Genomic DNA, 25,243 nt, shown 5'->3' with positions numbered 1-25,243 from the left:
GGTGGGGGGGGCAGCACTCCCAATTATCCTTCTGAGGATTCCAGAGGTTTCTCCATCCCAAGACACTCCCTAAACCTGCTGGCTGCAGATGAAGTAAAGGACCCCATCCGGCTCAATCAGCTTCTCTACATGGAATGGAGGGGGTGCCATCTTATCCTTTGCCTCAGGCAGAAAAATGGCTTGGACTGACCACGTATACTATTGTGAGACTTTTGTTTAGTTGAAGAAGCCTTATGCAACAGAAACCTCCAGGGCCCCCCATCTAGTCAGTATAACACAAACAGATGTTTCCTTCATGCTCATCCACAGGATTAATCTAAAAATTTTCCTTCAGAATGTAAGGCTCCTGTAGATAGGACAATAGCAATAGCAAGTACACTTCTATATCACTTATCAGTGCACTTAAGCACTCCCTAAGTGGCTTACAATGTGTGTAAGCTAATTGCCCCCAACAAGCTGGGTACTCTTTTTAGCGGCCTCGGAAGGATGCCAGGCTGAGTTGACCCTGAACTGTGGCTGGTATTGAACTCACAACCTTGTGGTTTGTGAGTGACTGGCTGCACTACAAGCATTTAACCACTGTGCCACCAGGGCTCCTGGTGTTGGGAAGCTGCAGTATTTGTTGCTGTAGCTCTCAGGGTTTTTTAAACCAGCCAGATGACATATCTGTTCTGCAGACTATTTTCTCGAAATTCTTGGCACCAGCTGTAACATTTTATTCTCACTCTTTAACTCCGAGAACAAAAATGTCTCTTTCCCATCTCCTCCTCTCCCTCTTCTAAAAAAACTTTAAAAAATCTAGTTAAAATTATACTGCTATAGTACATTGGTACATTTGTGAAATAGCATTATGTCACTATAACTGTAAGGGGAGGGGAATTAAAAATCAGAGAGAGAAAGTTTTCCCTTTAAAACACAGAATCACCTCAGCAAACTGTGCCTCATTAAAAAAAAAAAACTATTAGAAGAGGTCTAAGAAATTGCTTCAAACAGCCCCTTAAAAAGAATGGGACAAATAGACACAGAGGTAACAGCCTCGCAAAGCTGGAGGAACTATGTATATTGTGAGAACACAGGTTTCTTTAGACCACTCTGGAACAGAGCATAGTTTGATCTACATTACACAGCGCATATGAAATAGTATATGAAAAGTCCCACAGAAAACAGGTCTATCAGCGGTTGCTAGCCCTGATATTCCTGCCAATAGAAGACACAGTAGAGCCAATGTGGTGTAGCAGTTTGAGTGATGGACTAGGAGTCTGGAGGCCAGGGTTCAAATCCCTGCTCAGCCATGGAAACACACTGGGGTGACCTTGGGCAAGTCACATTCCCTCAACCTCAGAGAAAGGCAAAGGCAAACTCCTTCTGAACCAATCTTGCCAAGAAAACCCTGTGATAGGTTCACCTTAGAGGTGCTGCATGTCAGAAATGACTTCAAGGCACAAAACATGACTGGAAAAAGCAGAGAAGAAGTGCAACTGAATTCATCTCCTGCTTTGTGGGCTACTCATGGACATCTGGTTGGTAAAGTAGGAGGGCCCTTTGCTTTTCTCCAGCACTGCTCTCATGTTCTTGTTTACAGTTTTGCCTCAGGCACATGACTCAGTGGACATAAATAGCTAAAGAGAAAAATATTTGGCCACCATCCAGTGACTCCTTAGAGGTGTTTAGACTGGTTACATCTGCCCTGCATGCCTTTTCATTTCTTTGCTCCTAAGGGAGCTTTCTTGATTGGCTTGTCAAACATCTTCCCCAAGTATGAAAAGTACTCTGCAAAGTGGTGTAGGAAAATTAACATGTGTGTGTGTGTGTGTGTGTGTGTGTGTGTGTGTATGGGGAAGACAAAAGGATTCTGGAGGTCTTGACTGACGCCTTTGAGCTCTCTCAGCATTGATCTGAATCACAGCCATTATAAATTAACATGGTTAGGAAGATGGAAAAAGACAATCCCAAACCATGTTATTAGCCTTTAGTACTTTAAGTGTGTGTGGAGCGGGGAGGGCAATAACCAAAGAAAAAGTTGGTTTCAAAGAGAACGTTTAGCTTTGCTTCACAAACTCTGGTAGTTCCATGCCAGTGTGCAGGTTAAGAACTCCTGGCTGTTCCAATACAAAAGCTGGGTGAGCTGGATGGCTGAATCTGTGCCTGATGGTAGATAGGACTTGTCCTCTTTCTGCATTGAAAAATGAAAGTCTTCCAGCATTATAGTCCAGCAGAATGCCAATCCGGGCTGGTTGTTCTGTCACAATGACATTGCTCATTTCACCACTGTGTAGGACTTCATATATGAAACTGAAAACAACAGAAAAGAGAAAGCAAATAAGAATACATACCATGGCCTATCATAGATGTTGTTTTACAGCATTTTCTTTGCCAGAAAATGGAAACCTTTAACAGATACCATTTGTAACGCACAAGGGTGCTTCTTTTAGTTATTGATCACTGACAACATCGTGACATTAACCATATTCTGTTGGGTACTATGTACAAGCCACCATATTAGCACTGCTTTTCTCATTCAGTCTTGCGCAAACTCCAGCTCTTCAATTTGGCACAGACAGTCCAGATTAATCCGCTACCATCCTACTTTTTCAGCTTCCTTTAAAATGTTCCAGTTTCTCTCTGTTGCTCCCATATCACTTTTGTCTTCAATTTACTTCAGTTGCTGCAAACTGAGTAGAGTAGTTTGCATTCAATTAACTCAGAAGGAGGAGAGGAGAGGAGAGGAAAGGAAAGAGTCCTGGCCTTTGCAGTAGACTCAAGACAAAAGGAAACTGCTGCAGCATATCCTAGTTTGTGTGTTCTTCCTCATTAATAACTTTTGGCCATTTTAACCATATTCTGAGGTTGCTTGGCCACGCATCCCAGTTTTCAACAGTGAAATGTTGGAGGGTAAGATCTACCATCCAAAAGTATGTTTCCTTACTCTAGTTTCTTTTGCTTCATTTATTTATTTGTTTATTTAGTATGCCACCTTTCTCCAAAAGTAGGGCCAAAGGCAATTCCTAGAAAAGATCACTAAAAAAACATAACACTTTTTAAAAAAAGCACTTAAAGTCATCACATCAAATAATATAACAATATTTAAAAGACATATAAAGTTTTAAAATAAAAATGAGACATCCCGGTAATAAAACCTTCCCAACTTATACATTAAGAGTCTACTTAAACAAAAAGGTCTTTTGCTTACTGAAGGGAGGGGGCAGCCTAGCCTCCTGTGGGGAGGTCCAGAGGGTGAGAACAGCCACAGAAAAAGCTATTTTGCATGTCCTCACAAATGAGACTGTGAGGGTGGTGGGGTCGAAAGAAAGCCTTCCCCTGTAGATCCAAAAACTCTGCAGGTTGATGTGGGGAGATACTGCAAACCCCAGAATTCCATGGCGCGGAGTCATGGCAGTTAAAGCAGTGTCAAACTGCATTAATTTTGCAGGGTAGATGCAGCGACAGTCTTTCAGTTAGTCTGGACCTAAGCCATAAGGGCTTTATAGGTCCTGACCAGTACTTTGAATTGTGCTCAAAAAGAAAGTGGCAATAAAAGTTTGAGAAAGGAAATGCATAGCATATGATTTTGCTCAGAGTCATATTCCTTCAAATATTACAGGACTCTTCTTCTGAAAACAAATTCCTAGACTTGGTACAAGTCACATCATGGTCAGGTTGCTATACAACTGTGTTTGGGTTGATGTTTTGTTTGTGGGGTTAAATAGGCAAAACTAAAGAGGGAGAACCACCATTGTGTAGTGAAATGAGTCACTTGGTCATGGAATCCCATTAGGAGCCTTGGCCAAGTCACATTTTCTCAGCCTCAGAGGATAGGAAAGGCAAACCTCTCTGAACAAATCTTGCCAAAAAACCCCAACACCCTGTGATAAGGTTTCCATATGTTGGAAATGACTTGAAGGCACACTACAACAACAAAAAGTAAAATTAGACTGGAAGATGATATCATTAGACTTGCAATTCCCTTCTTTTATTACTGGATTAACCCTTCCTTCATGTACTGCTCTTTTTCCTTTTCAGAGATGCCCTTTATATATCTCTTTCTTCCCACACCCCTCACTGTCACCCACCCACTGGTCTAGGAAATATTCTGTCCTTGTCACAATGAAACTGTTATGGCCAACTGGAAACTTGTCTCATTGCCATAACAGGCAAAAAAGTTCACAGGGAATTTGGTGGGGTTCACTTTATCTCAATGCAGATCTATATTCCTTTGAAAATTTAGCTATTTACAGGGTGTTTTGGATGGATTGATTGGGAGACAGAAATTGATTTCTATCTGGTATAGCTATTTCAGTGGCCTCTTTAAGAACTTGAATGAATGAAGACTGGGACTGGGCCAGAAGAAACAATCCTGTACACGTACACACACACACACACACACACACACACACACACACAATTCTGCATGTAAATAATTTTGCAAGATTAATTATGCTGACATCTCCTACAGGGCTACTGAAAGCATTAGTGAGATAATGTATGCAATGCACTTTGAAAACTTGAAATATGTTACAAAAGAGCTACTACCACTATATTTCATGAAGCAGGCACCCTGAAACACAACTTGGCAAGCCATTAACAACCTACTGCCATTGATGATTGTGACTGTTATACTAAATGTCCTAATCAGATTATGGGGAGCGGAAGACTGAAAAGCACTACTGTGTAACCTTATCTGCCAAAGGAAAGGACAGAGAGTATATCAGTAGAGCACCATTTCCAGCCACCAATCATTCAGAGTTCCTGAGCTCTGGATTAACTCCAAAAGAACATGCCTCTCCCCAACACTGTCACCAACTAAATCATCAGGATGACCTCAAGTGAAGAAACTATGGCAGAAAGATATCCTCTTTAGAGTAAAATCAGATGAGGGAAAGGGCAGGTGGGTCTTTTGGCTAGAGTATTAATTACAACTACAGATTCCAAAGGCTCAAATTTCTGTTCCCATTTCAGTTAATGAAAGTTGTACCAGACAGAAAAGGAGGAGTAGAATCTTGTTGTGGATAGAGCTGGGCAAATCTATGGCTCTCAGTTTTACCCTTGTTTTGCATTTTCCATAGCTCAGTTGTTCAGTTCCAGTTACTCATGGGATTGTAACTATGTGTGCGTTTTTAAATGCAAACCAAACTTCATTTGTATTGTCATGGATGATTTGCAAATGTTCACATTTTGTACACATTGGAATATACACATCTTTAGTTTTTTGTGGGTTTTTCGGGCTATGTGGCCATGTTCTAGAAAAGTTTATTCCTGATGTTTTGCCAGCATCTGTGGCTGGCATCTTGAAGATGCCAGCCACAGATGCTGGCAAAACCTCAGGAATAAACTCTTCTAGAACACGGTCACATAGCCTGAAAAACCCACAAAAAACTATGGATGCCAGCCATGAAAGCCTTCGACTTAACAGATATACATCTTGTCTACTGAGTAAAGCATTTTTGTATGTATTATCACAAATGCATACCTTTTTGTAAGCCATTTCAAATATGCACATTTTTGTGTACACTTTTCTGTTCTACAATTCCAGTATGCCTTTCCCTTCTTTTCTTTTTCAAACAGCATCACAGGAGCTGCCCACAGGCCCAAGGCCCATGTTACCCCCAGCCTTGCATCGTCTTGTTCAGATGATGCAGACCAATATGCCCAGGCTGAGATCAGGCAGACCAGACACCAGTGTGATGGTCCCAGCCCAATCCTGGTTCAAAGGTGCCTTAGTGCTGGTCAAAATGACTTGAGATTTGCTGTGGAGTTTCCAAGAAACTCCATGGCAGCCCCTGGCAGACTGGATGGCCCTGCATGGCCCTTCCCTTTCTCTGCTATCACCGCTAGTGAGAACACCCCCTCAGCTGAGCAGACAGGTTGAGGAAAGGGGGTCTTGGAGATGTCTCATCTACAGGGTCACCATGAGTCAAAGTTGACTTGAGCGCAGTTAGCAACAACAAGGTCTCCTGTCCATTAATGGCTGTATAGAAAAGGAAATCTCAGCAGGTGTTTGTTGCTGTGCATACAACATCTGCTACAATTTCATCTTGTGTACAACCATTAAAAGGAGAATAGCCCTGTTCCTTATATTGCCTGGTAACCTTAGCTTTTTTGTGTAGATCAAACCTATCATGGCTGTGGAGAATTAGAGATCTATGCTATCTATTCCACTGTGGCTTGTTTCTTTGAGATTACTATAAGGTATTTAAAGTAAAGACTATATATCCTTGTTTGTATGCTCTCTCTATGAGATGAGCTAGTAGGTTGACTGAATGCTGGGCTATATGCAACTAGAGTTTATTTAATGTCAGTGGTCAATATTGTTCCTTTTTGTATTATTATTATTTTGTATTATACTTGTATAATGAGTCATATTGTTTGCTCTTTGTCACTTTCCTCTCTTCTCTCTAGCTTAAAAGCCCTAAAGGCACCAGATCCCACCCAATCTTGGAAGCTAAGCAGGGTCAGCCCTTGTAAATGCTTGGATGGGGGGACTGCCAATGAATACCATTGGCAGTCCCCCATCCAAGGTGCTGTAGGCTATATTTCAGAGGAAGGAACTGGCAAAATCACTTCTGAATATTTCTTGCCTAAGAAAGCCTTATGACATTCATGGGGTTGGCAGGCGACTTGAAGGCACATACATACACACATTTTTTCACCATTCAGTGACAATATTGTCAATCTGTAATAGCTCTGCTTGTGAAATATTTGCTTTTGAGGAATAAATAAGGGCATTTTTCATATCTTAGGGATACAACCTTGTTCTTAGACTGTTTTTTGTATATACTCATTGTAATCTGAAGAAGACCTTGAAACTGAAATGGATGTTATCGGGAAATCTGTTTTATGAATGTGGTTTGTCATTACCCATTTATGGACAGATCTGGGGGGCAGAATAGGATGGTCGGCCCCTGTAAGTTGATAGATTCAGATGGATTCCTGAGGACTCTTGGGGAGTTTCCTGTCACCTCTGCAGGTGATTCTGTTGAAGCTCTAGCCAACCCTTGAAATAGGCAAATGGCCAGGGCAGTGGAAACAATTGCTCCTGAGCACCCCTCTTACTGAGTTGAACCAAACCAGCGCCCTGGTTTACCAGGGAGTTGATGGTTATGAAGTGAGTGAGACGGAGACTAGAGCAATGTTGGCAGAAGACTCAAAGTGAATCTGACTGAACATGGGCCTACATTGAAGACCTACTCTGTGGCAGTGTGGGCAATAAAGAAATTATTTTTGTTGCCACCATTGCATCTGCACAGATTTCCCCAGCAGAGCTGTTCTGAGTGGTCATTCCCCCTCAAGTAGAAATTGCAGACCACTTGGTGGCCCACTGCAAAGAAGTTGCATGGCACTTTGCAGATAAAGTTGCTCAGATCTGTTCCGGCTTAGATGTTGTACTTGATACAGTGCATGTGGATGCAATCTTGGCATCTGTCTATCCAGTGCTGATGGATACTTTTCAATTTGTGCAGCCTGATGATGTGGACAGGATCCTTGGAGAAGTGAAAGCCACCACATGTGTCTTAGACCTTTGTCCTTTTTGGCTGATTAAACAGGTCAGAGGAGGAACTGGCTGAGTGGGTGAAGGTGGTAGTCAATGCCTTACAACAAGGCAGAGTTCCATCTTGCTGAAAGGAGACAGTTGTGAGGCCTTTGCTAAAAAAAGCCATCTCTGAATCCTCAATAATGAATAATTATCTACCCGTGCCCAATCTACCATTTTTGGGCAAGGTACTGGAATGTGTGGTGGCTTCCCAACTCCAGGGGTTTCTGGATGAAACAGATTATCAAGATCCATTTCAATCTGGTTTCAGGCCTGGCTATGGTGGATGACATATGCAGGGAACTGGACGGGGGGGAACATGTCCCGGTTAGTTTTGCTGGATCTCTCACAATGGCATCCTTTTCGGCTGCCTATCTGGGAAGGGACTTGGAGGTACTGTTTTACAATGTCTCCATTCCTTCCTGGAGGGGCGAATCCAGAAGGTGGTGCTGGGGGACTCCTACTCGACCCCCTGGCATTGGCCTGTGGGGTCCCTCGGGGTTCTGTGTTGTTCCCTATGCTATTTAACATATGCATGAAACCACGGGGAGAGGTCACCTGGAATTTTGGGGTGAGATGTCATCAATATGCGGATAACATCCTACTCTATTATCCCTTTCCTCTTCAATCCAAGGAGGCTGTCCTGGTCCTAAACCAGTGTCTGTCATCAGTAATGGACTGGACGAGGGCAAACAAATTGAAAATTAACAAGACAGAGGTGCTCCTGGTCAGATGGAAGGCAGATCAGTGAATAGGGATACAGCCTGTGTTAATGGATTTGCACTCCCTCTGAAAACACAGGTTTGCAGTTTGGGGGTACTCCTGTACTCAGCTCTGAACCTGGAAGCCCAGGTCTCTGCAATGATCAGGAGTGTTTTTACACATTTAAAACTTGTGTGCCAGCTGCACCTGTTCCTTGAAACACCGGTGGTACATGCCTTGGTTACATCCCATTTGGACTGCTGTGACACACTCTACTTGGGGCTCCCTTTGAAGAGTGTTTGGAAACTTCAGCTGGTTCAAAGAGTTGCAGCCAGATTGTTAACAGGGGCAGGTTACAGAGACCACATAATGCCCTCATTGAAACAGCTCCACTGGCTGCCAGTTTGTTTCTGGGCAAAATTCAAAATGCTGGTTATGACCTATAAAGCCCTATACGGCTCAAGCCCAGGCATACCCTCTATGAGCCAGCCCAGGCCCTGAGATCCTCTGGAGAGACCCTTCTCTCCATCCCACCACCAACACAAGCATGGTTGGTTGGGACATGAGAGAGGGCCTTTTCCATGGCTGACCCTAGACTCTGGAGACCAGAATGGCCCCCTCCTTGTTGGCCTTCCACTGGCAGGCTAAGATTTTCTTATGAAGGCAGACATTTTAATACAGAATTTCTTAAAGGACCGGCTTAGGGTGTTGCATCATGTTGTGTTTTTTAAAATTTTATCTTTTTAACTATATTTTTATTCTTTTAATAAATAATCTTTTTAAATATTGTAACCATTTAATTTTGTTTTAATTTATCACTTTTCTATGTTTTTAACTGTATTATTCTTTTAATGTTGTGAGCTGCTTTGGGTCCCCGTTCTGAGAAAAGAACAGGATATAGATGATGATGACGATGATGATGATATCTAAATTGCCTAATCTTCTTTTGATTATTGTTGTTTGTCGTCACTATTGCCTTTTGTTGACATCCTTGTTATTCTGGTCTTGAATTATCCCCGTTACTTGTACACTGGCTTCTTGTTCCAGCTATATCTCTCTCTCTCTCTCTGTGTGTGTGTGTGTGTGTGTGTGTGTGTGTGTGTGTGTGTGTGTATATATATATATATATATAGAGAGAGAGAGAGAGAGTATTTGTTATATTCATATACCTGCAATTCCCTTTGTTTTTTATTTTGGTGCTTCTGGTGCTATATGTACCTTGTTAACACCAGCTGCTTGCCATTTCTCTTAATGTCTAACCTGTCCTCCATGGTGTCACTATTTATTATTATCCTTAACTGTGATGCTAAACTTGAGTGGCCCCATGTCAATTGCTTTGTAGGAAAAATAGTCTCCCCCACAAACCAAATGATGTTTCCAGTGTATCTGGAGAACTCTGTCTTGTATAACCACTGCCCATGAATATCTTTCTTCCTCCTAAATGACAATCACAATCTAGTGGTCTACGAGGTGAAAACAAATTGCAAAAGAAAATGGAATAAGGAGCAGAAAGAAAACTAGACTTTCTCCTATGTATATATAATAGAATGGGCTTCCTTTTCTTACCTTTCTATGCTAGAACGATGCAAGCACCAGGAAGTATTGTTCTGTCCCAGGATGTTGTCTTGTGGTAGAGAAGAATAACAGATTCCCACCTTGAAAGCTGCACAAGCGCTGACAGTGATTTCCCAGTAATGCCATCCTTGAGCAGGCAAGAGCTCGCCTAATACAGGTGAGATGCTGCACACAGAGATGAGAGAAGCAAGGGTAGAATTTCAGTATATTGGTCAAAGTCAAAGAAAACCTTAAAGCACAGCTACAAAAAAACCTGATGATATAAGTTAGAGATTTCATCCCTTTCAAAAGATGTTGGCATTCCTTTACATTTAGAGCCTTTTCAAAGAAGTAGCTGTGTTACTGAACAAGGCTCATTCTTACCACAATCATGCTTATCAATGGAAATGGAATTATACCTGTTTGTATTCACCAAATCACCACACATCTTCACAATTGCACACTGTCACCACCGAGCTCTTTTCCTGACTCTCCCTTAACCCTGACTACCTGCCCTAAGCCCTACCCAGCATGCCTTACATTTTTAAATTTTTTATTTTTATTTTCACTTTTTCATGTAAATCCAGAGCTCTGCTACTGTGATTTCAATTTTTTGAAAAGATAAAGAAATAGGGGGGAAAATTAAGGCAATTAGGCTGCTTGGGAAAGCGAGGGGAAGGGGGACAGGGAGAAGAGGAGGGGACACTGACACCATGTAACTGCCAATACCACAACTGTTCCCACAGTAACATTTCACATGTGTGGACTAGCATGATTGTGAGCTCATTAATGAGTTTCCCTCATCAATGAAAAGGGATGTCCTAATTGCACTTGGAGAACACAGCAGCTACAGGTCAGAGGTGATGTGTCATAGGGATCGTCAAAGTTGCTTTTTTCCAGGTCTAATCATGGTTTAAAAGCCATGTGTAGTAATATCCTGTGTTTCTTGAAGCATAAAAAGGAGGAAGTGAGGGGGAGGTAAAAAAAAGGAATGTGGCAACACCTTTAAGACTATGTGTGTATGTGCCATCAGGTTGCCTGTTAAGGGGATCCCTAACAATGTCATAGGCTGTTCTCAGGCAAGGAATACTTAGAGAAGATGGCCGCCTGACTGAGCGGGCAGACCGTGTTGCCGCCGGAGCAGCGACGCAGGCTCGGTGGAGCGCCCCAGCATGCTTTGCTGGGGCGCGCTTGCTGGCGATTGGTTGCTGGGGAGGGAAAGGGAGGTACTTCCGCCTCTGAAAGGCCACACTAGGGGGCGGATAGTCCCTCTCTATGGTTGCCTCGGTCCTCCAGGGCGACCGATTGGTTCGGCTGCTCTGGGGGCGGGGCGACTCCCTTCCCAGAAACCCCCTGGGCATGGCCTATTTAGGCCCAGTTGCCCAGTGCACGGTGCCATTTGCTGCTTGGCTCTGCTGGTGTGCAGAGCCAAGCTGAGAGGAGCAGGAGGCGAGCACAGCGGGCTTTGCCCTCCCTCTTGGCTCTTGGCCCGGGTCCGGGCTGATTTGGAAGCTAAGGTGAGTGGGCTTGTGGAGGGCGGCATTTGCCTCCTCCTAGCGCTGCCCCTTGCCTCTCCCCCGCTTGGGTGGTTTTTTTCCCCGCCTTTTTTTTGGCGGGAATAGTTGCGCCCACCATTTTGTTTTGGCCCGGTGGCCATTTTGTTGCTTCGGCAATTTCAGGCCTGCTGGAGCTCTGCACTCTTCTTTTGTAATTTGTGACTGTGTGGCCTAGTGGTTTTAGTTGGAACAGAGCTCTTGGGAGACGCTTCCAGACAGGCTCATTGACAGTTATCAGTGGGGTGCCCTCCCCCCTCCTTTTTTGTAGGCACACTCTCTCAGCCTCAGCTGAAGTAGGTTTTTGAACTTGGTTTATTTTGCCTGGTGCGGTTTTGTGGCTTGCTTTTGCTGGTTCTTTGGGCTTATCAGTATGCCCCCAAAGCCACCTCCTGTGCCTTTGGCATCCAGGCCTACTACTAGGGGTCAGTCTGGATTGCCCAGAAGGTCATGGGCTGGCATGGCATGGACACACAGAACTTCCACTCCCAAAGGGACACCTGTTGCAGAGCCTCCCGCAGATCTCCTTCACTGCCTGCGGCGGCATCTTCACTTTCACCTGAGATAATCGCCAATTTATCAAGGTCCATTGCTGTCCTGATTCAGCAGGCTACAACTTCCAGTCAGCCTGCCACTGCTGCGCCTTCTTTTGTTCCTGCATCTCAGATGGCGAGGGAACCAGTGCCCAGCTCCTCGGATTCGTCCAGTTCCAGTTCGTCTTCTCCTTCGTCAGATGATGAAAGGGGGCTTGGAGCATCATCATCGGCTGATCGGCGCAAGGAATGGAAGAGGAAAAGGAAGTCCAAGAGGAGACGGCAAATGGCCCGTTTTGTGGGGTCCGAACAACCTGCAGTTGCAGGTGGACCTCAACCTACTGTTCCATGTGGGAGGGATGGTTTTTGGGTTGATCATGCCTTGGTTCCTGGCCTGCCTCGCTGGGCCATCATGAGGCGTGCCTGGTGTCCAGGACTCCAGGGTGTGTGGGTAGATCCACAGATGAATGATTTACCCATTTGTGCTCCAGGTGAGCGCCCTCCGGGAGCTCACTTATCTAGCAAGGTTAGAAAGCTCATTCTTTGGGGATGCTACGTGGATGTCTTCACCCTCCTCCAGCCTAAGGGCAAGGAGGCTATTGCTGTTACTTCGACGAAGAAGGCCAAGAAGGAGCCCAAGGTTGCACCGGCTGAGCACACCTTTGCTAACTGGTTGGAGGGCTTCACCATCTTTAAAGTGGTAGTCTCTATGGCCTTCCCTGACCGAGCGTGGCATTTAGACAGCCATTTGCTTAATGTTCTCAGGGCCAAGGCTTTTGCGGGAGACACAGCGGCTATCGCCTACAATGCGGCATTCAGGCAGCATGCTTCACAGAATTCCAGGGAGCGTTGGGACCTGCTCCACAATGAAATTTGGCTGCTGGAAGTAGGCACTCGGGCTGCGCCACGAGCACTGTCCCAAGTTTCATCTCAATTTGCTGATAAGGGTCTGTTGTGCTGGGATTTTAATGTTGGCAAGTGCATACGCACCCAGTGCAAGTTCAATCACCTTTGTGCCTTTTGTAGAGGCTCACACGCCTCCTGATGCTCCTTCCTCATCGCAGTTTTCTCGGGCCAGGTGTCCTGCCTCTCCTATTAATCCTGGAGTTGGGCTTGCTTCCAAATAGCTGCCATTGGGAGCTTTCTATTTGACCCTGCTCTGGGTTTGCAATGTCAGTTAATTCCTTGTATTTCCCTTACTTCATGGGAATGGTTTCCATGTTTTCCGTTGCTGCTTGTGTTGTTAAGATTGCAGCTTATTATTGTTTGCTAATTTCTATTTTTCAGTTGTGACACGCTAAAGGTTTGGACAATCTGCACCAGCGTTTTGCCATCGATTCGCTGCCTTGGACGTGAGTGGAGCATGCTGTTTCCTTTCAATATGTCCTTTTGGACAGGATTGCAGGCCGGCTTGGCAGCTTCCTCTTGGACTCCTGCTTTGTGCGTTTTGTATTGGTAGGGTTGGCGGCAGGCGTTACTGCGTAACTGCCTTTTGTGGCGGTAGCAGAGGGTCTGGATCTGGTAGTCATGGTCTATATGGTTGCATAGCACTGTATCTGGAGTCCCTATGGGACACAGGAGCGATGAGGACATGCGTTGTGGCCATTGCGGGGGCCATAACGTGACACCACTTCCCGGTGACTAGGGGATTTAATTTGAATGCAATCACTAGGTTGCATGGATATGAGAGGGCATTCCATCAGCCCCTAGCTCATCCCGATATCTTGCTGATATATGACTGGCCAGTATCTTACAACAGCGGGTTGTACGATGATCCAGACCTCATGCTTTTGGCCAACCCTACCTTTTGGCTGCTGGTTTTGCGTGAATAAAGTTGTGGCCTTTGCTCCACATATGGCTCATGTCTTATTGTGGCACCGCCCTCCCAGGCAAATGCTTTTGCCAGTTGTTTCCTCTGAAATATAGTCTACAGCACCTGGTATTTGTTGGTAATCTCCCATTCAGGTAGAAACCAGAACTGACCCTGTTTAGATTCCAAGAATAGATAGGTTTTATCTCTTTAGACAGATATTTTCTGATAGGCCTTCCCTGAATGATTGACCCAGTTGCCTTCACTGATATGGACTGTCCTAATGATTGCCCTATGATGTCCTGTTCTTGCTGCTACTGTTTTAATGATTTTAACTGTATTTTATTGCACCTAGAACTGCCCATATTACACCTGTTTTAAAATCTCTCCACTGGCTGCCGATCAGTTTCTGGGCAAGATAAAATGTGTTGGTTTTAACCTTTAAAGCCCTACATGGCTTGGGTCCAGACTAGATGCGGGACCACCTCCTTCCATATAATCCACCCCGCACACTGCGGTCCTCTGGGAAGAATCTGCTACAACCTAAGAAGACTAGGTTGTCTGTGGTGACCCAGAGGACCTTTTCCTCTGCTGCTCCCAGGCTCTGGAATGACCTGCCGGATGAGATCCATCATCTTACCACCTTGGAAGCCTTCAAAAAGATGGATCTCTTCCGGCAGGCCTTCCCAGATTAGCCTCCTTGACCTGCCTTTCCCTGCTACTACTTTTACTGCTGCTGTTATTTCTACTGCTCCTAACATTGATATTGACATTGGTACTGATATCACCATCCCCGTCCCCTCTGTCCTATAGGATAACCTCTCCTGCACAATTCACCCACAAGTTTTTTCTTTTCTTTTTTATTATACTTGTACAGTATTGGCAAGTTTTATGCTTTCTGCTGTTTAATCCTATTTTATGGCTTGGACTTATGCTTTTACAATTGCGGGGAGGGCTGGGTTTTTTGGATCTGTCTTTAATTGTAATTTTAATTGTATGCTGTGTCATTTTACTGTTGTGATCCACTTTGATTCCCTGTGGAAAAGCGGAATAGAAATAAATTATTATTATTAATTATTATTGTTATTGTTATTGTTATAGTTTTTGTTGTATTGTGGACATGTTTTAAGGAGGATGGGGATATTGGGATTATTTTATTGTTTTATATGGTTTTTTATTGATGTAAGTTTCCTCAATCTTATTGAACAGATGGGATAGAAATTAATAATAATAATAATAATAATAATAATTGTTATTATTATTATTTTAGGGTATTTAGACCCTCCCTTTAAGACTAACTGGTTTTTGTTTTAGCATGAGCTTTCATAGATATAAATCTGCTTCTTCAGAGTGATATTAAAGCCTCAAGCTTTAAAGCATGTTTATACAGATGTGTGAGTGGAATCAAATGTAATAGGATCCAGAAAGATGCAAATCATGTCACTTGCCCTAAATGAACCCAAACTCATTTATAGGTGTGTGTTTCCCTTTAAACCTAACCAATTAAGCAACAACAATAACAACAAAAAACAGGGAGCCTTTTGGCCTTATTTTGATAAGCAGAGATGACATGAAAGAAGAATAATCTCAAAACTGTACAGGAAAAATTAACAAAGTACCTTGAACTAAAAAGAAAAGAAAACTCACGTTCTCCCAGTCTCTGTCCTCCTTATATCAAAACCTGTAATTACCATTTTATAATCAAGATGTATTGCTCCTCACATCCTGTCAAGAATAACGTTTGATAATCAAGAGTGTAAATATGAGCAATCCTTACCTAGAGCCTTTTTTGTCCTCAGGAAGGCATAACATGGTTCCATTTGGAGATACTTGCAATGTAGGGTCTGCTGTTCCTTTCATTATGTGAAATCTAGTTCCTATTGTGATTCACAGGAAAAAAAAAATAAACACCTCTTCAGGGATGATTGCAATGTTCATTTGTCGTGAATCATACAAATCTTAAAACCCCAGTCACTGAAACAATGCACTTTACAATTGACTTGAAAGCACTCACATTTCCTTCTGAGATAAGCAGAACAGCATTGTTTGCATTTAACAATATTCCATTTCAAATATTTGTAGGCAGGGAACACTCCTGTCTGGACACATGGCACAAGAAGAGTAAGGGGAGAGAAGCTTTTAGGATACTGTACTCTTGCTCCTTATGAGACTTATCCAATGGCTTTCTTTGGCCCGGTACATACCGCCAATAAGTACCATACCAGGGCCGATACTAGGGTTAGGGACCATGCAGCAACTGCACGGTCCCTAACCCTAGTACGTACTGGCGCCGTTACAGTGGCAGAGTCCAGTGTACATGGGTGCCACCATTGTGATGTAAGCACCACACAGCGTCTGCATGGTGCTGCAGAAAGAACCCGGAAATACCGGGGTCTTTTTGTTCCGCAGTGACAGCACACCATTTGGGGGCTGCACCATCCCTGCGGAGCAAAAATGGGCACCAGCAGGCTGCCGTTTCTTGGTGATCTGTCCTGGGCCTTTGTAAAGTTTCCTTTTTCTCTAGACAGTTGTGGACAAAATGTAGCCTTCCTGAATTCGGAAAGCTTTAAATTCAGACAGCTAAATATGCTGTCTGACTTTAAAACAGCATTGAAGATCAATCTGTTCTGGCAGGTTTATCCAGAAATTTTTAAGTTGTGAATTTAGATATCAAATTTTAAATGTGGACTGTTTAAAATGTCTGTGTCTTATTTGTCTTTTTAAACTGTTGCATGTTTTAATCAATGTGTTTTTTACTGATGCTGATCATTGTTGATTTGTTGTTGTTCCCCACCTCAATCCATGAGGATATGCAAACAACAAAAAAATCACAATAAATATTATTGTTGTTATTTCTGATGTTGATAGACTGCAACTCCCATGAGTCCTACCCAGCATAGCCAGTTGTGAGATAGGAACTGCAGTCCAACAGCATCTAGGGGCTACATTATACTACTCATCTCAGTTGAATAGAAGCAATTCGGCTACATGTAATTTGCAGGAGTTTGGCCTTTTTGTGAGGGGCCAAAAAACTCCTTAAACTCTAGAAAAAGCCTTCATGGTTTTTGCTGGACTATCCATGGAAAACCACAAAAATGCACAGTCACATGTGTGGCCATTCGTCTACTATGAATGCATTCAGATGACTAAACATTTTCATCAGAGGGAGGGTGAACAGATGTGAACAGATGCAAATATGCACAGGGAAGTGAAGACAATTGACCATCAATGTGAATGTATGAAAATCCACAGCAATGTGCATTATACACAATACAATGTGCATAATTTGGAAATTTATGTGTGCACGCACGCACGCGCATGCACACACACACACACACACACACACATATATGAGAGTCATAATGAAGCTGGAGAGAGATATTGGGCAAAACAGACTGCCCCTTTGCAGCAGCTTCCTGGCGGCTTGGAGGCATGTCATTTAGATGATGAATGTCACCAAACCAACAGGAAGCCCTCATGAAATCTCCTGCCCAGCCACATGGTGGGCAGCTCTGTGGTGCTCCAGCAGCAAAGTGTTTATATGCCACACACTGTAGAAGCTATGGAAAGTCTCAGCGGCAGCAGCAAAGCCAGCTTTTTGCGGGCTCAAAAAGGAGCAACATTTTGCCAATTCATTTTGGACAGCTAAAAGCCAGATTGGGGCTGCACCATGTGGATGTTATGGCCCCAATCTGGTTTCCTCAGGGGTGGCTTGAAGCTACCCCTGCAGGGCCATCTATTTCAGCCCTAAGGTTCTGTGAAATGGTAGGAGGTATGGATTCGAACCATTTCATTAATCCTTGCATCTTTCTCCAGTCATGCCTCTCTCTAGCCTTGTAAATACAGTACAGGTCAATACTATGCTACTTACATTATAGCTCTAAAGGTTTTGGATTTTGCAGTACTTCAGATTACAGAATTATGGATGAAGGATATTCAACCTGTATTAACATTTGATTTGGTTTGTGTAATTTTTCCCTTGAATTTTTCAGGGTGGCTTTTCTGCATAGTTGCTTTACTGTGCCATAAATGTGACCAGTTGTCCAATGTTGTGTACAGTCCACACATCTGTCTTCAAGGTGCTGTCGCTTTTGATCTCTGGATACTACATTGTGAAGACATGGTAACAAATACCATGTTCAATGCAGTCTATTATCTCTTATGTTTATTAAATTAGAAAAAATGTATGCATCTGTTGGTCATATCATAGTTGGGTCTTCTGCAAATGCCCAAATACACTGTACATTGTTGAGGTCAAATACAGGAAACATATTCCATTTGTGTATACCTCCCCCCTCCAATGCTCACGCTGTTTAGAGAGCATTTATCTACCTTTTGTTGAGATGAGAGCAGCTTCACTTTGCTCGCTTGTTCCAAAGACATTAACTGCTCTCACGTAGAAAAAATAATTTACATTGGATTCTAGGTGAACTTTCATTTCAGGTCGTTTAATGCCAGCTAGTGATCTGAAAAGGCAATGATATATGGATCATCATTCCATTGAAATAATCACCCTGTTTCTCATGCTGCTTTTCTTCTTACAGAGGAACAGATAAAGGGCTTCATAGTATTAAAGAAGAAGCTTTTATTTTAGAGACTTGTCATCCAACATAGCAAAAAACAAAACACAAGATGGAAAAAAAAATCTGTACTGGTGTTACTCAGAATGATAGTCCCTGGGCTGATATTGAGTTTTTAGGAAAGGAAAAACAAAACAAACAAATAGAAAACCACAGTTGTAGCCAATGGTTATGAATATGGTGCCAATCCCTGGCATGTTGGGGCAGGGAGGAGATAGCCGAGAGTCCTCCCATCAGAAGGCCTAAGAAACATTGCTGTAGAACATTTCCATGTACAACAGATGTAACCACCCAGAGTGTAATTCTTTAAAATAATCTACACCAAGTAAGGGATTATTTCCACAAGGACAGGCATTCTGCAAGGAAGTGGTGATATGAAATATGGAGACTCTCAACAATCCTCCCAAGATGAGACCTTGCTTAACTACTCCCCATGCCAACCTGCTTCAGTGCATCATCATTTCAGAAAACACCAAGTGCTAATCCTTAAAAATCAGTCCTAAATGAACTGGTTACAGTGGCAGCTAATTGCCCATGGGAGTAGAGTGGTGACTTTTACTCTTAAGTTTAAAGCATCTGTCCAAGGTATGGAAACTATTTTGAGGATAAGATTCAGAATCTTGTATCACTGCTTTAACGTTTGATAGAAAACCTGCAGCAGATTCAGTGCTCCACTCACATGGAAACCACTAGTCATCACTGTAGAGGATATCATTTCCCAGTCCTTGCTATTTCTCATTTGCTGCTGACAAGATAAAGAAATGTCCTAACAGATAAGCTGTTTCTGAGTCATATTAAATATCCACAGTGGTCCTGGAGATTAATTAGGGGTATGATTTGTTATGTTATGACGGAAGTGATTCACAACACTTTAGCCCTTACAAGCCCTTACCACTGGTCTTCATGCATCTGAGGCAGTAGACCAAGTTTATGAAATCTTATGCTATGGCATTTTTCATTCAGTTAATCTCAAAGGGAGTAATGAGATCTCTGTGGAAGACCACCATGTGTGATACACAAGTTCCTTGTTTATCGCATCTTTCTCCAGCTGCATCTCTCTCCAGTCTTGCAAATACAGTATTGTACAGGCATGACCTTCACTACTTATATTGTAGCTCAAAAGGGTTTGGATTTTGTTCTTAAGCTCTTGTACACTGTTGTGTACAGTTGACAGGTACAGTCCACACAGCCTCAAAGATGCTATGAGAACCCTATGCAATACCACCATATATGATACACAAATTCCTTGTTTATCTCTGTACCATTATAGGAAGTGGGACTGATGTACTGCACCAGTGGAGGAGCATGGATGCACCAACTAGTCCCACACCAATGTCATACAATCTGTGCAGCCCTTTCCTGTATGGAGGGAGACTTTGCATTTACATCCATACTTGTTAAGCTGTCAATGATCTGGAACTTTGATCATCCAATGTACATGGAACCACAGGCACTGCAGTGGAGTGGACTGTGGTCTACTTAATCTTTCCCTTCAGCCATTATGACCTTGCATTATGAGAGACTGGCACTAATTTCATCAAACATCATGGAGAGATTGATGATAAAATGATTATTCCAGATAGTTGCTGGCAGTTTGAAATAGGGATGGCTTCCCATGATGTATGCAAACTTTTGCTTTGAGCTCTGTTTTGTAATGCTTCAAAAGCCTATAAACCCACTTGATCTCAGGGAAATATCAAGAAAAAAAGAAATGTGTGTCCACAACAAGCCTAACCAAAGTTCATTCATATCACCTCAGTACACTTAAAAATAACATTGCCTTGCTCAAGCCTTAGAAGCTGTTCTTTCAGCAGTGTTCCACCAGGTAGCACTAGAAACTGGAGAATGAGGACCTGTTATGCTTTTCCATTAAAAAAAAAAAAAAGAATTACACCTTGTTCAAAATCTCTTACTTCTTTTGCATTCCTTGTGCTGAACAATCACAAGTTAATGTCAACATAGTTCTGCATCACAGAGCTTTGGAGGATTGTCTGCTACATAAATAGATGTCTCATTTATTCATAATATGTCTTTTATTATGTCCTCTTGTCATTCAAGAAAAGAAATGAAAAAGGTTGAAACATATTCTAGCTTCAAAGCCAAGCATTTTTAGCCAGAGTGGATTTCAAAGACTCTCAGATTCTCCTATAATCTGAACTGAGCTGAACTTCTTTATAGTTTCAATCACTCTTATCCTAGCATCAGTACAATAACTGCATAATCAGATGTAACCCAGCTTAAGAGAGGCACTAGCAGCATGTCAATATACAATGTGACCTCACATCACTGACAAAAAAACTAGAGGGAGAAATTTGTTTGGTTCACAATCTAATGCAAACTTGGTGAATTTTGTACTTTTGAAGGAAGGCACAAATTGAACATGAGTTATTGAACCTGACTTAAGTTTGTATTTCCCCAAGGGTTTGACTGGAGGTCTCCAGTCAAAAAGTGCAGATGAGATACATGAATTTCAAGGACATTTGTGCTTATCTGTAACAAAAATGTATGTTTTTAAATGTTCCTGGTATATCAATATATGAATATAGTAGGCAAAATAAATCAGGGAAAATTGCACAGAATGCATGTATTAATACAAATGCGCACACATTTCAGAGAAGTTTTCATGCTAACGTTTGAAAAACTCTCAAAGCCCAGGATACACCAGAAAAACTAAGCAAAACTGCATTGGAACACTCACTGTTCGTACTTCTGGATGTATGGACAATATACTTAAACTATATGTCACAACACTCCAGGCTATGTGAAGGACACTAGTGACTTGTAGAAATTATAGTCTGTCCACAACCTCCAAGGGAACATCATCTTAGCCACTATGGATGTGAAATCCCTATACCAACATGACACAAAAGGATGGACTACAAACTACCAAGGGCATCATTCTAGATGGGACCATAGGAGACCAAGGAGTTTATCACATGAGCCCTGTTCTCACCACATTTCAATCTCCCTGGACATTCCATCTCAGACTTCAGAACACATCTTTCAACAAACAAACAAAGAAACAAAACAAAACAAAACTACAGAGGAGGGTTGTAAAAAGAAATACAGTCAGTCCTCCGTTTTCGCAGGGGATCCGCCTGGCCCCTTTCTCCTCAGCATTGTTTCTGTGGCCATTTGGTTGCAGCGGGAACAATGCATGTGCCCAAAAGGAGCTGCCTAGAGCAGCTCCTTCTTTGTGGTGCCGCAACCAGGAAGTGGCACCATTATGATGCCATTTCCTGTACACGACATACAGTCGTTGCATGGCGCAGCCAGTGTCATGACAGTCCCCATGTGGACGAGAGGCCGCCATGAGGCCGGTGCGGTCCCATGCTAGGGTTAGGGACCGTGCGGTTGGTGCATGGTCCCTAACCCTAGTATTGCCGCCAGGACGGCACTTAGCGGCCATCTGTACCACGCCTTTGTTTTAGAAATGGAAGATACTCAACAGGCTCTCTAGCTTTTAATCTAGAATTTATAAGAGTTCTTTTCTTCCCTCTCTTGAAAATAAGGGAAACTCAAGAGAACCTGAATAATTTCACCTGGCCACAAAGGGCTCAGGATGCTCAACCCTGCTGCTACAACCTCTGTTCATAATGAAGAACTTTAATGAAGAACTTTATTTCTCAACAACCAACATTCTTTGTTTTTCAAGAGCTGCTAATCACCTCTTCCAGGAGAAGGAGAGGAAAAAGGGGAAATCTTCCTTCCTCAACTTTCTTCAAAGTACTCCCGATGCTTCTCTTGACACCCCACTTGGAAGGGAAAGATGATCATGTTGGGAGAGAGAACTAGAGGAGGGTTTGGCCAAGAAAGAAAATAGGATTCACTCTCTTCTGCCTCAGACTTTATCTAAGATGCACAAGAGTTTGGCCAGGGTTGGAAAACTGCCCATCTCCCCCTTTGCAATTCACTGATTTTGAATGCATTCATATTCCTATAGTCATGCTGTCTGTATTATTTTGTTTATTCTTCCTGATCCTCACTGTCTTCATCCTAATCTCTCCCCGCCCCCCCACTGCCATTTATTCTGTTTGAGGTGACCCAAGTCTTTTCCCAAAGTCATCATAGCACTATGTCTGCCATAAGGATATTACAGAAGTCCGTAAATAAAATCACTGCAGCCAATTGTAGTAAACAGCAGAGCAGGCAAATGGGGCCAAGGACAGCAAGGGCAGAAAAATGGCAATGATGACAATAGCAGCAACCAGGGAAACAAATTAGTAGCAAACAAGACTGAAATAATTCAAACGTTTTGGCAAATTTAGCGTTATCATTTATTTATCTGTTGAGAGCCAGTGTGATGTAGCAGTTTGAGAGTTGGACTCTGGGAGACAAGGGTTCAAATCTCATTCAGCTCATGGAAACCCATTGGGTGAACTTGAGCAAGTCACACTTTCTTAGCCATTGGCTCAGTACACACCTCCAGGAGGCGGTGTCCTGGTAGGCGATAGTAGGGCTCGAGAGTGCATACCAACCGACATTCCTGAGCCCTCCTATATGTGGATGGTGCCACTATTGCATGGCACCGCCCACAAGGGGGGCATGTTGATGATGTGTGGGCGTCTTAGCACTCACTCGTCTCTTCCAGGAAGTGGTGTCGTAAGGGCTGCGATGCAGCTCTTACAAAGTTGCAAAAAGGAGCTGCTCTAGGTGGTTCCTTTTTTGCTGCACAGTGGTGCCTCATCATTTGGTTGCCATGGCAATGCTACGCAGCAAAAAGGGGCAGTGTTTTCCCACCCATCTGTACTGCCCCTAAGAGGAAGTTTATGGCAAACCTCCTCTAAATAAATCTTGCTAAGGAAACCCCTATGACAGACTCCTCCTAAGTTGGAGTCAGCATGATGGCACAGAACAAATACAAATTCTGAGGCACCTATCCAAACTGCAGAAATACTCACTGCAGCCTTAATAAGGACTAGAGCAGTATGTGTGTCTAGGGTCTAGTTCTCTGATATCAGTGCCCTCCCACACATCATTCACACATACACAATATTTTCCCATAACAAATTCTGGTTCCTCCAGATCTCAAAGGCAGTGCCAGCACATGCAGTGAGGGCTGGAAAACACATTGGTACTCATTATGAACAGAAACAGCACAATGCTGCCTACTCTTTCACATCAAAGCAACTTACAGCAAAACTGTCTGCATTCAATTCTACATGGACAGATCATTATAACCACCCTGGATGCCTTATTTCTCCTAAAGGGAACAGGTGGGGTATAAGTGCTTTATAGGAATAATAACTTTAGGGAAGTAGCTCCTATACAGTAGAAGTAACTTATATACTATGTCACTGAAAACCTTCCTTTCTTTTGGATGGGATGTAGCAGTGGAGGAAATCTAACTATACTCGTTACCAGGGGCATCACAGATATGTGATGACTGATTGTCATTTACTCAATGATGGAGATATACAATTGTGGGTACATGAGGTTAAGAGAAACAAGCACACTAGAATAAAAGAGCAACAGATGAAATTAATAGGGCGATGGTACAGGACCTCTTCTCAATTAGCACTTTTCAATAAAAAATCTATCAGCTAAATGATGGCACTGTGGTGGGTCCAAGGGTTTTTACATGCATATGTGGGGAGACTGTCCGTGTGTTCAGAAGTTTTGGGGTGAAGTGATAAGAGAGAGTAATAACATTATAGGCAAGGATGTTCATTTGAGCAAAGAGAATTGTCTAAGTTTAAATTTGAAGAATAAGGGACTGAAGAACAATGAAGAGAAAGCAATAAAAATATATTAAAAGCAACACAGGCTGTGATAGGATCAGGATGGAAAGAAAGTAAAAATTGGAACTTCACCAAGGTTGATAAGTATTTGGCAGATAACCTGTTATTTGATATTATTAGAGATAGAAGATTAAAATATATTGGAGAAAGGAAAGTAGAAGCTTGGAATTTGGGTTGGGAAATCCTGCTGGAGAAAGTTAAAGGCAATACGGAGTACAATGAAGTCAATAATGTAATTAAATCCCACATATTGAATGTTAGGTATTAATTGTAAACAGTATATTGATCCTAAACTCTTTCAAGCTATGTGGGGGGGGGGGGAGTAGGGAATGGGACATATGCAACATTGTATATATGTTATAATAATTTAATAAAGATTTATTTAAAAAAATAAAAAAAATACTCAATGATGGGGGGAAAGCCCATATAGTCACATAATGAATAAAGATCTCAGGAAAGCACAATACAAAACTACATATCTAATTAGTGGCTACCTAGTTACCTATAATTAATCAATTAAATTGATTGATTAGAATATCTATAATTCATTCTGTCTATAAATGAGTCCAATAGCAAATCAAACTCTTGATGGAAGCCAAAATGACTACATACTTTGGATATATGATGAGACAACATGGCTGACTGAAAAAGAGAATAATGCTTGGCAAAGTGGAAGGCAATAGTATAAGAGGAAGACCTCACCATGGATAGATTCAAGCAGGGAAACCGCAACTCTGAATGTGCAAGACCTGAGCAGGGTTGTTGATGAGAAGATCTCTTGGGGGTCTCTCATTCAGAGGGTCACCATAAGTCAAAACTGACTTGGCAGCAAACAATAACAACAAATAAATCATTCTGATGGCTTCTAGTACTATAAGTGAAATGAAGCCACTCCAAACTAAGGTACAAAGAAGTATAAATAAATAAATAAATAAAATAATATAAATAATAATAATATAAATATAATAATAATATAATAATATAATAATAATATAAATAATATAAATAAATAAAATAATATAAATAAATAAAAACAAATTATGTTTAAATTAAGGTTGGTGTATAGAAGCTGGTAGAGTAAACTCTCCAAAGTCTTTCCTCCCAGATACCTAGGGAAGCATAGCAATTCCCAGAGACCTCATCCAGTGTCCTGAGTGTTGACAACCCAAGCCTCTATAGTTTGTAGTCATAGAGGAACAGGAAAAGACCCCAAAACATCCCATCCCATCCTGCTGCTGCTGT

At 42.4% G+C, this 25,243-nt stretch overlaps 1 protein-coding gene across 1 annotated transcript in view; it reads right to left on the bottom strand.

Moving 5' to 3' along the window:
• Window positions 1-542: 542 nt before the first annotated feature.
• CMYA5 (cardiomyopathy associated 5) overlaps window positions 543-25,243 on the bottom strand; it is an 89,375-nt gene continuing 64,674 nt past the window's right edge. Inside the window, 4 exon segments of the mRNA XM_042452169.1 lie at window positions 543-2,292; window positions 9,797-9,970; window positions 15,458-15,557; window positions 18,013-18,146. Coding sequence (XP_042308103.1) covers window positions 2,040-2,292; window positions 9,797-9,970; window positions 15,458-15,557; window positions 18,013-18,146 — 661 coding nt within the window. The 3' untranslated portion in view covers window positions 543-2,039.

This window comes from Sceloporus undulatus, chromosome 2 (genome assembly GCF_019175285.1).
Source record: "Sceloporus undulatus isolate JIND9_A2432 ecotype Alabama chromosome 2, SceUnd_v1.1, whole genome shotgun sequence".
Taxonomy (NCBI): domain Eukaryota; kingdom Metazoa; phylum Chordata; class Lepidosauria; order Squamata; family Phrynosomatidae; genus Sceloporus; species Sceloporus undulatus.
Note: the sequence above shows the minus strand (reverse complement) of the source record. Positions and strands in the feature narration are given on the sequence as shown.